Below are 10,700 nucleotides of genomic sequence, written 5' to 3'. Positions count from 1 at the left end.
TATTATGAAGAACCTTGCATGTATATTAGTATTTAATACATTCACCTTTCATCAGGATGTTGAAAAATGAGCATAAATGTAAAAACATAGAGTCTACATACTTTTTAATATTAAGTGTTTTTTTATTTTATTTTATTACAAAAGGCTTTCAACAAGTTAGGGAGATTAATGCAAAGTTGAAGCTACAGCTAAATGAACAGCAGGCTTGCAACAACTCTTAAGCTGTCAGACTGATCCATGGGACCAGAACAAACATGTGAACACAGTAATAAAACAAACTATGTTGCAGACTCAACGCACATTGCTTGCAGGGATCTGTAATTTACGAAGTTTGTTGAACAGCTCCAGGTACTGAGTCATGGTGTCAACGCAGTCCGCTGGAGCGAAGAGACCCTCAGGTTTGGCAGCAAACACGGTTGGAAGTTCTGGAACATTGTTGCCAAGAAAGGATTGCATGAACTCCCTCATGAGGTTCCAGCAGTCCCCTGGGACCACACAGGGACAATATTCTACCTGTGAGAAACAAACCCACAGTTGAACTGACAGACTGAGTAGGTGCAGATCTTCTCTTACTTCCAATATCAAACTGTGGCCACACCTCCACAGATATCCCCCTGGCGCTGGAGCTCATTGTGACAGTGCCGACTTTGATCAAGAAGTCACAGTAGCGATATCTCGAGCCACGGCACTCCACTTTGTGTCCCTTGGCGTTCTGGAAATGACTTTTCAGCTTCACCATAAGGACGTCAAAATTTGCGTCTGCTGTCAGGCAGGGTCCTCCCTCAAACAGAGCCATGCAGCTCAGGGGAACTTCAGAGTTGTGCATCACATATAAGAGTTTGGAGGGCTGACCTGCAACAGGAAGGCAACAATAACTTTATAGAAATGCAAAAGGTTTTGCAAAGTTAAGCAACAAAGTCACTTTGGTGAGAATTGTAGCTTTTTACCTTTTAGAGCAAGTCAAAGCGCTATTGAGTATTGTAATCTGAAAAAAAGCTATTCAAACTAAATTCAACTTAAATGAAAAAAACAACTGCCATTCATTTGAACTTAACCTGACTAACAACATGAAGTAGGCTAAAGGATCTTAAAACGCATCGCATTATGCAAAAGTTTACATACACAATAGAAACTCATATATTTATGCCAGTGTTTTCCAATCCTGCTCTTGAATGCCCACTGTCCAGCATGTTAGATATTTTCCTACTGATGTTTTCCACCTGACTCAAAGGTGACATCATGAAAAATTATTTTTGGGAACAATTTCCAAATGCTTGAAAGTTTCATGTTCTTCTGTTCAGACAATTATATGCAAATATAAAGTTCACTCACAAGCAGTAAACATCAACAATAGGCTTCAGACTGCACTTTAAACATATATTTGCTGCTGTAACTTGAATTGTATTTTGTATGCATTTTTATATTCTTTTCTCAATTGTAATTTAATATGCCACCATTAAGAAGTGTCATACTGTTTCTTTCATTGTTCTTATAACAGTCTCCATAAAGATGAATGATTTCATATAAATATCAAGGGGACGCCTACAGTGTCATTATACACAATGAATCAAATCTCGTACCACAAATTACAGTTCAGTACACCCAGAGACAAAGGCTTTAATTTGTGGTCTGACATCATTAAAATGTGAGTTTTCGCTAAATGGCCATTGTCACATTTGGAGGAAAATGGGGTTAGCTCTCTCAAGCCTGAGAATACCATCTCAACTGTGAAGTGTAAAAGTGGCAACATCATCTAATTTGGGTGTTTGCGGCAGGAGGGACTGGTGCACTTAACATACACTGAATCATGAGGAACGAACATAATGGAGGAATATTGGAGCAACATCTCAAGATACCAGGAAGTTAAAGCTTTGGAACTAATGGGTTTATCAAATGGACGACGACACAAAGAATAAACTTTTCCGTCACAAAGGTAAGGTAGATTGCTGAACCTTACCGCCTGGATTTCCTGTAGACTGGTAAGTCTCACAGTCCACACAGAAGCTGCCCTGCTTCACAGCACCCAGCTGCTCCAGTTTCTTATGCAGGATGTCCACCGTCTGCTGCACACTCTTTCCCTCCGCCACAGGAACCGGACACACACTGCAGCAAATACAGCACCACAGTCAGAGAATGTATACGGGGAAGAATACTAGTTATGTTACCAGGCGTCCCATCTAGTGTTGGTGAATCTAGTGTTGATTCACCAAAGCGAAACAACAAAACAAATATAATAAATGATAATAAATGTGCGAAATCACAGATTAAAGTTTGTAAAGTATAAATATAGGCATTATCATTAACTATGAACTCACCAAGTTACTCCCATTGATATTTTTCGTTCTCTCCTCCTGCCTTGTCGTTTTGCTTCGAGTACTTCCGGGTCATTAACGAGTCAATAATTATTATGTAGCTAAAATAACATCTGTTTTAAAAATAATTAAAGCAATAATATATATGTTAATTACATCAGATAAACTAAGTGGGCATTCTTGCATTATAGTAATTATTCGATACGTTTTTTAAATTGTTTTTGCTAAACTGGATGTTGTACGTCGTGAGTTACGTCACTTCCTTTGAGGTCGACTTCCACACGTGTTGAACTACAGACTGTTTACACTGTTTGCCAAAGTGTGCTTGTACTTTTCAGCTACCAATGCTAACATATAACGCTTATATTATTGTGTCAGCCTGAGCTACGCTGCAGTGATGCCCAAAGTAAAGAGATCCAAAGGAGGAGGAGAGAAGAGCGGCGGCGGAGCGGCGGCGGAGGCGGCGGCGGTGGCGCTGGCCGACCAGATCCTCCAGGCGGACACGATCCGAGCCCGAGGCCGGGTGAAGGGGCGAGACGTCCGCTCAGAAAGCGACGATCAGTACGTAGATGATCGATTGTCGAGGAAAATCTTACAGCAGGCCCGGATTCAACAGGAAGAGCTGCAGACTGAATATGGACTGGCCCCGGAGAAGAAAAAGACACCAGTCACTGTTCTCGGTAAGTTTAGAGAGGTTTAAGCTTTATTTTAACAGCTGGCTTGCTCTTCTTTAAAAACTTAAACAACATAAATGTAATAATAACAAGGTTTGATTGAATGAAGAGTTTATCATAGTTGCAATTTGTTTAGTTTTTGTAAAAAAAAAAAAATGTCTGTACTCGACATTTAATATTTTTACGGACAAATTTAGTTTACACTTTGAACTGCAAACTGTGTACTTGGTGAAATATTAAGCACCTATTTTGTGGTCAGTGATATTTTTAACTCATCCTCTAAGAAAACAAGCACAAGTACTCTTCATTCTGCGTGTTTAACTTGTTTTTGTCAGCTCACTTGATTTATCTATGTCCTAAATTCACTGTAAAGGCTGATCTGCTGTATTTGTACACTGCCTTGCAAATTTATGCATACACATTTAATTTTTGTCACATTTGATCAGATTACAAACATGAGGTTCAGTACATTTATGTGACAGATAAACACAAAGTTGTTTGGAACTGTAAAGTGGTTAGGAAACAAAATCTGTTCACCCCACTTTAATCAGATCAAAGTTAAAGGTGAATAAAAACTATTGAAAGGTACATAAAATATCAAACAATGCTATCTCTTTTTGTCTGAGATTTTATTTAATTTTTTTTACAAATAAACAAAGATGTTCCAAAGTAGTGTTTTATGTCAGAATATCAAGTTGACACTTGGTGAATTTAAAGTTATAGATTTTGAAATGGAGCCCTCTAAATCAAGGCTCATCTTTCATGTCATGTTGTTTTATGACGTCCTGATAATAAAACTTAACTAGGTAAATACTTGGTACTCTAATCTCCAGACTGCCGTTATAACTGCTGGAAGAATTTAGAAATATGAGTCTGTGGAATATTTAAAAGCAGGAAGTGTGATCTGACCTAAATGTTGACCTGTGTTGGCCTAAATGTTTTGTTATTTCCATGTAACCCCATTGAAGGCCCTGACTCTCAGGATGCAGACTCGGATGAAGAGTGGCCTGCTCTGGGACACGCTGGTGCTGGTGATGCCGATGCGGAAGGTGACTCTGAAGTTGTTGTGGACGCCGACGATGAAAAGGCCATTGAGATGTTCATGAATAAGAACCCTCCAGTGAGGTAAGAAGCAACCTGAATTCATTTTGAATCTAACTGTGGGGATTAACGAAGATTATCTGTGAAGTTATGCCTGTCTTCCCGATCTAAGCTGGTTTTGTTTTTACGATGGTTGCAGGAGGACCTTGGCGGACATCATCATGGAAAAGATCACAGAGAAGCAGACTGAGGTTGGAACAGTGATGTCTGAGGTGTCAGGTCACCCGATGCCCGAGCTGGACCCCAGAATCATAGAGGTGTACAAAGGTGTGAGTAAGGTGAGTTCACCTGCATTCTTCTAAACCCATTGGGTGAGGGCCGGGGTGACCAAAGTGCAGCCAGGGGACCATTTGTGTCCCCTGGACTGATTTTGTTCAGTCCCTGACCGCAGTACAAGAATGATACAAAGTTTGCCTAACAGCACAGGTGGTTGATACGGAATATTTTGTTAATTAATTAGGTTAACAAGTGCTCTGAGTAGAACAACATCAACACTGTTTTGTTAAGTATTTACTCATCACTAGTTACATTGTCATGGCAACATTAATTAACTTTATCATATGTTTCCCTAAAATGGTTTAGTTCTTCTATAAACCCGTGTAAATTCAAATTCTTCTCTGCTGGATTTGGCTATAGCAGATTTGTTTTATTTAGGAATGTGAGTAAAATGTAGAAACAATTGAAACTGAAGTCATAGTTTTTTTTTCTCTGTCAGGTTTTGTCAAGGTACCGCAGCGGAAAGCTGCCAAAGGCTTTTAAAATAATACCAGCGCTCTCAAACTGGGAACAGGTTCTGTATTTGACCGATCCGGAGTCCTGGACTGCGGCTGCCATGTACCAAGCAACCAGGTGGTTTATCTGTCTTCTTTGATTTTCAGTTGAAGTTCAATAGTATGGAGGTAACTGAGGCAGATGATTTAACATGGTAAAATAACACTTTGTTGTTTCAGAATATTTTCCTCCAATCTCAAAGAGCGAATGGCTCAGAGATTTTACAACCTGGTGCTGCTGCCGAGAGTCCGGGACGACATCGCAGAGTACAAGCGACTCAACTTTCACCTCTACAGCGCCCTGAAAAAGGCCCTGTTCAAACCAGGAGCATGGTTTAAAGGTAGGACTCTATCGTAACTTTGCTAATGACTAAATGGAAGTTCTTACAACATAACGAAAGTTGCATGTCTGGCTGGCCTAAAGTAAATCAGAACAGCATGTGACTGCACACCTCTTCACACCTCCACCTTTTGGAGCTGCAGAAAAGCTTAGGAGAAGCGTGGTGGTGTACTGCTCGTTGCTGCAGCATTGATGCATGCATAGAGCTGACAGGTTGGCTCAGAGGGTGGCCGTAAAAACAAGTTGTTTCTTAAAAATCAGTTTATGAATTAGAAGGTAGAATAAAGTGGAGCTTCATCCATCCACAGTACCTGCTTATCTCCAACGGTCATTGGGGGAGAGGCGGAGTATACACTGGACAGGATGCCAATGCAACACAGGGACACACATTCTGAAGGACAAATTAGAGACAAATGAACCCAACAGTCACACTTTTGGATTGTGTTGCTGAAAGAACAACACACTCAGAGTAGTAATCAAACCAAAACTGTACAAAAATGTATACATATTACATTTAAGACATAAAAAAAAAATTGTCTGTAAATATGTTCCATGCAGAACTCCTAAAGTGACATCGTTTTAGCTTCATCTGGTTCAAATTCTTTTAAAAAAAAATCTCATACTTTACACCTTTTGGTATCCAATTATTTATTTTTCAGTCAAAACATAATCAACAGATCAGCCCTACCTTGTGTTGGTCTTAAGTCAAGTAGAAAGGACCGAGCTTTTCACATGTTGATGGTATTTTTTTAGCTGCAGATGCGTCCTTTGCTACAAATGATCAAGTGTGCACTGAAGGAATGTTTTTATTGCATTTCAGGCAATAATATTTTTATTTTCTTACTGAAAAAATAGACTGAATTATTTATTTGCATCTTTTAATGTATTTCTAATATTGTTTAAAAAAGGATAAAGTTGCTACATGAAAAATCTGCAGAATTGCCAATTATTTTTTGTGATTAATCAGAAGAATCGGTAGACTAATCGCTAACTAAAATGATTGTTAGATGGAGTCCTAATTAAAATAACTTTTGGTGCGTTTGTTGAGCTGCGGTGACCTTGGTAATGCGGTGACAAGGTCATGCTGTCAACGCTCACTAATGGACTTGGGAAGAGAAGTCTGACCCACTTAGACAGACGTCAAAACCTGCAGGGCTTCGCATTTTGTTGTGCATGGGGCTGCGGATCAGTCGGGGGGCTCCTGTTGATCCCTGGCCATTGCCAAGAAAAAAAAAAAGGGCAAGTGAGCTTCAGAACTGGACCACGGCGTGATGAACAAAGGTGGCCTGATCTGATTCTTCACATTTTTTTATCACTCTGATGGCAGGGTGTGTGTTTGGGTAAATCGTGACACCTGGAGGCGCTATGGGGAAGAAGATAAGTAAGTAGAGGCAGTTTGATGCTTGAGCAATGTTCTCTTGAGAAACCTGGAGCCCACCCACCCACAATGGATGTTACTTGAACGCATAGCCTCTACATAAGTAACACTGTTTCATTTAATCCCTGTTGGCTGTGGGATTTTTCAGCCAGATATTGCTCCCTACCACAAAGCAAATATGATTCAGGAGCACAAGTTTGGACTTGTGTGGCCCTTAGCGGTCCTTCAGGGTAATAGTGACATAGACAGCACTGATTACAATGAAGAAGGAGCTGCTACTGTGTTTATTAACAGGGCAACCATCTGAACTTCTCCTGAAACAGCCGGTGAAATGCATCCTGAAGCTGAAGCTCCTGGACAGTTTATATTCAGTGTCCATCTGTGCTTTTATTTGCTTGGTAAACAGTAATCGCTATGTGGGTCCTCATTTCATGTCGGGCCAAGATCCAGTTTTTTATGGCCTTTTGCAGAAACAAAGTGGGTGAATTAAATGAATGAAAGGATTTGACAGCTTGTCACAGAGCAGAAATATCATCCTCCCTGGGATCTGACACATTTCTAAATTTAGTGCTAGATTTATACATTTTATTCTGGGGGACACTGGGAGAGGATTAGCAGCTGCCTGTTGAGTAAACGACACCACTGCTTGTTGCTGCATAACTAAACTGGGTCAGAACAGTCTTCATGTCTCTGTTGAACAGTTCGTCTTCTTTTAATCCTGTTGATTCTTGTGTCAATAAGTTGCTCCAGTTTGAAAGGAGTGATTACGCAAAAACAATCCATGTCCTAAATAATAGAGGGAGGGAAAATGAACTATAAATAAAACAAATACTATGCGAGTCATTACCACCAGGTGGCAGTGTTGGCCTCAAATTAATAAAATGTATTAATAATTTCATGATGCCTTATGATTGAGAAAATGCAAAAATAAACTAATTATCCATTTAGTCTCTCATTGTGAAAGTAAAATGAGCAGAAAATGTAATATTTACCCTCATAAGTTTTTTTATATTTGTCCATGCTTTAGTATTAAAAGCTTTAACTACAGCCAGCTTCACAAGTGCCACCTTTTATTTGCTTTTTCTGTGTTAGAACAACTACTAGTTAATATAATAATTAACCCATATTTATAACCTTATATGTTAACAAATTACAAGTCCCCAAAGGTTATTCTTGTGAAACACACAGCTAGTTGTTATATCTCCAGGTTTCCCCACCTGAGCTTCTGTTTTCTGTAGCTACTCTTGTCTGTTTCTTTGATTAATGCTCTCCTTATCCAGCCTGTCAGTACATCTGTGTCATTGTTGTTGTTGTTTTGGAACCCAACCCTGATTGAAACCTTCTCTCTGACCTTTGTTTTGTTTTACTTTGTCTCCATGATGCTGTTCTTCACAGAGCAGCTGGATTTACACCGATTATAAATCAAACACAGAAGGACTCTGTTTACTCGTTATATGACGTCTGGCATTGGTAAACGGGTCTAAACACAAATTCACACCACCCTTTTAAGATGTTCAGTTGTAAAAATTAAATATTTCTTCTTCCACTTTGTAATTATGCATGATTAAAATGCACTGAGATTTGTGGTTGTAATGTGACAAATGAGGCAAAGTTCGTGAGGCATACAGGTTTTTTTAATGGTCTGCTCCACTCTGTTTCTGCACCTTTACATTTTGTGTAGGGCTGATTGACCATGACGAATCAATTACTGAAATAATCGTCAACTAATTTAGTAGTCGATTAATTTTTAACTGAAGTATAAATAAAATCTCAGACTCAAATAAAGGCTAATTGCTGAGAAAAAAAACATATTTAGATCAATAATTAAGCCAGAATTGAAGAAGATATGTATGTATGTATGTATGTATGTCTGTCTGTCTGTCTTGCAAATAAAATAAAAAACAGTTGTTCTCAAGTAGCATGGTTTTCTCTTCATCCAGTTTAAATTAATCTATTCTTATTAAACATGGGGAACCAATGTGTAGTTTTATACTTTTACTTTTCTTTTCTATTAGTTCATCCAGAGAAATTCTTATTAGTTTATAAATTGTGGAGTACATTTTGTTTTTATTTTGCTTTTCTTTTGTTATTTTGTTTGCATTTCCTCTAATTTATGTAAAGCACTTTGAATTGCCTTGTTGCTGAAAATATGCTATATAAATGAAATTGCCTTACCTTACCAAAGGGATGCTATGTTATCAAATTTTAGGCAATAAAACATTTATTTTCTTATGTGAAGTTGGAATTGAGTCTTAGTATTAGCATTTGTTGATGCATTTCTAGTATTGTACATAAAAATGCTCATGTGTCTGTAAAATATGGAATGTGGCAACTTCGTTGTGCGATTAATTGTCAATAATAGATGACTGAAACAATTGTTAGTTGCAGCCCTAATCTCGTGTTATTTTTGATCCACCTCCTTTGCATTCTACTGCTTTAAGTTGTTTTCTATTCTTTGCTGGAGTACTGATGTAATATTTTGTGCCTTTATTGGAACGCAGGTATACTTATTCCGTTATGTGAGTCTGGGACGTGTACGCTGAGGGAAGCCATCATTATTGGAAGCATACTAACTAAATGCTCAATCCCGGTGCTGCACTCCAGGTAAGGCGTCTTCCTCACATCCACACGCCGCTACTCACTGTCTCATTGTGTCGCATATCAGACCCACTGTCTCCGAAAGCCATTTTGGCGTGTGATCCTTGTAAGTCAATGCATGGTCAGTGTTGCATAACTGGTGTAATCGTTCTCGTCTTTCAGCGCGGCAATGCTTAAATTGGCAGAGATGGAGTACAACGGTGCCAACAGCATTTTCCTGCGTCTCCTGCTAGACAAGAAGTATGCCCTGCCTTTCCGTGTCCTAGATGCCTTGGTGGCCCACTTCCTGTCTTTTCGCAGTGAAAAACGTGTTCTTCCTGTGCTGTGGCACCAGAGCCTCCTGACCCTGGCCCAGCGCTACAAGGCCGACCTGGCCGCTGAGCAGAAGGAAGCACTACTGGAGCTTCTCCGGATCCAAACACACCCTCTGATTTCAGCAGAGATTCGCAGAGAGCTGCAGAACTCAGAGTCAAGAGATGTTGAAGTTGGACTCACTGCTGTAGAGAATATGGACTGATGTAGTCTGTTTTTTATGTTCCCACAGCATAAAAAGACTTTGGCTGCCTTCATGTTAGAAATGTTAAAATAACAAGACCTTGGTGGAGTCTGGTCATGCTCCATCTTGTTATTGCAGATAAAACATGCTTATCAGTGGTGATGTAAGATGTTTTTTTGTAACACAAATCTGAGCTTGAGAATAAAGAAGCTGTGGGAATTCAGAGTTGGATAAATTAGCAACACGGATTAAAAATCTAATGAATGATATACATATGGTCATTGATTTTTATTTATTAACAAGCCACACAAGCTCAAACTGGTTAAGACTTTATCCATTATTAAAGTCTTGGAATGATTGAATAATTAAAAATTCTATTTATTTCAATCACTGCAGCAGAAATTGGTTCTCAGACTTTTAGAACATCTAATCTTTTGCTTGTAATCGTCAAGTTTGTCACAATAAAGAAATGGCACATCTTCTTTTGCATGAAAACCTTTGTACTATGTCAAACAGAGCCCCTGATAATGGCTGCTGTTAAACACATCTCCTTTATTAAAAAATTATTAACCATCCTAATAGTTAATGGTTATTTCAGTTGACTATTTTTATTGCTAAAACTTTAAAACAATAGTTTTTATAACACCATTTTTTTCCTGTGTTGACTAAGGTCAGGAAACATTTCAGTCTTTAGTTTTTCTTTCCATAGCCCCATACTTTCGAATAATTTGTTCCCAGTATCCTTCTATGTGGGATTTCTCAGGTCCCTGTGTAGAGATTGTCGTTTTTTCCTTTTTCTACACAGTGAACATTTCAAATGTTAACACGTGACGAGAGCAACCTAAGTAAATAAAACTCAAAAACAGAGAGGTATCAAAACTAAACTGGCCTGTGTGGAAAAAGTACATGCAAATTTTGTCTCTAGATCTAATAATCGGTTGTGCTTCCACAGCTGCCTTCAGGTGTTTGAAATACCTGCCATTTTTAGCCATTCATACGGGGATTTCCTGGTGTTCTTTGGATCATTGTCT

At 38.9% G+C, this 10,700-nt stretch overlaps 2 protein-coding genes across 2 annotated transcripts; one reads left to right on the top strand and one right to left on the bottom strand.

The window, feature by feature from the left end:
* Window positions 1-110: 110 nt before the first annotated feature.
* On the bottom strand, window positions 111-2,376 carry med20 (mediator complex subunit 20). Its single transcript, XM_005799803.2, has 4 exons — window positions 2,316-2,376; window positions 1,958-2,103; window positions 599-852; window positions 111-513 (listed from the first exon to the last, which is right to left on the bottom strand). The coding sequence occupies exons 1-4, from the start codon at window positions 2,327-2,329 to the stop codon at window positions 292-294; spliced, it is 636 nt and encodes a 211-aa protein (XP_005799860.1). The 5' UTR covers window positions 2,330-2,376; the 3' UTR covers window positions 111-291.
* A 196-nt stretch (window positions 2,377-2,572) lies between these two features.
* Window positions 2,573-10,151, top strand: bysl (bystin like). The gene is made up of 7 exons (XM_005799873.2): window positions 2,573-2,992; window positions 3,955-4,111; window positions 4,227-4,365; window positions 4,803-4,936; window positions 5,038-5,198; window positions 9,077-9,179; window positions 9,336-10,151. Exons 1-7 carry the CDS (start codon window positions 2,710-2,712, stop codon window positions 9,688-9,690), a joined length of 1,332 nt encoding a protein of 443 aa, XP_005799930.1. The 5' UTR covers window positions 2,573-2,709; the 3' UTR covers window positions 9,691-10,151.
* Window positions 10,152-10,700: the final 549 nt, after the last annotated feature.

This window comes from Xiphophorus maculatus, chromosome 20 (genome assembly GCF_002775205.1).
Source record: "Xiphophorus maculatus strain JP 163 A chromosome 20, X_maculatus-5.0-male, whole genome shotgun sequence".
NCBI classification, from domain to species: Eukaryota; Metazoa; Chordata; class Actinopteri; order Cyprinodontiformes; family Poeciliidae; genus Xiphophorus; species Xiphophorus maculatus.
The sequence above is the reverse complement of the archived record's forward strand: the minus strand, read 5'-3'. Positions and strand labels throughout refer to the sequence as shown.

Bases quoted from the DNA above. Each gene is read 5' to 3' on its own strand.
- med20 (XM_005799803.2), bottom strand. The intron at 853-1,957 runs GTAAGGTTCAGC...TTCCTGTTGCAG, and splicing joins GTCTACAGGAAATCCAGGCG to GTCAGCCCTCCAAACTCTTA. The intron at 514-598 runs GTGTGGCCACAG...TGTTTCTCACAG, and splicing joins CCAGGGGGATATCTGTGGAG to GTAGAATATTGTCCCTGTGT.
- bysl (XM_005799873.2), top strand. From the start codon at position 2,710: ATGCCCAAAGTAAAGAGATCCAAAGGAGGAGGAGAGAAGAGCGGCGGC. The intron at 4,937-5,037 runs GTGGTTTATCTG...TTGTTGTTTCAG, and splicing joins GCCATGTACCAAGCAACCAG to AATATTTTCCTCCAATCTCA. The intron at 5,199-9,076 runs GTAGGACTCTAT...ATTGGAACGCAG, and splicing joins ACCAGGAGCATGGTTTAAAG to GTATACTTATTCCGTTATGT.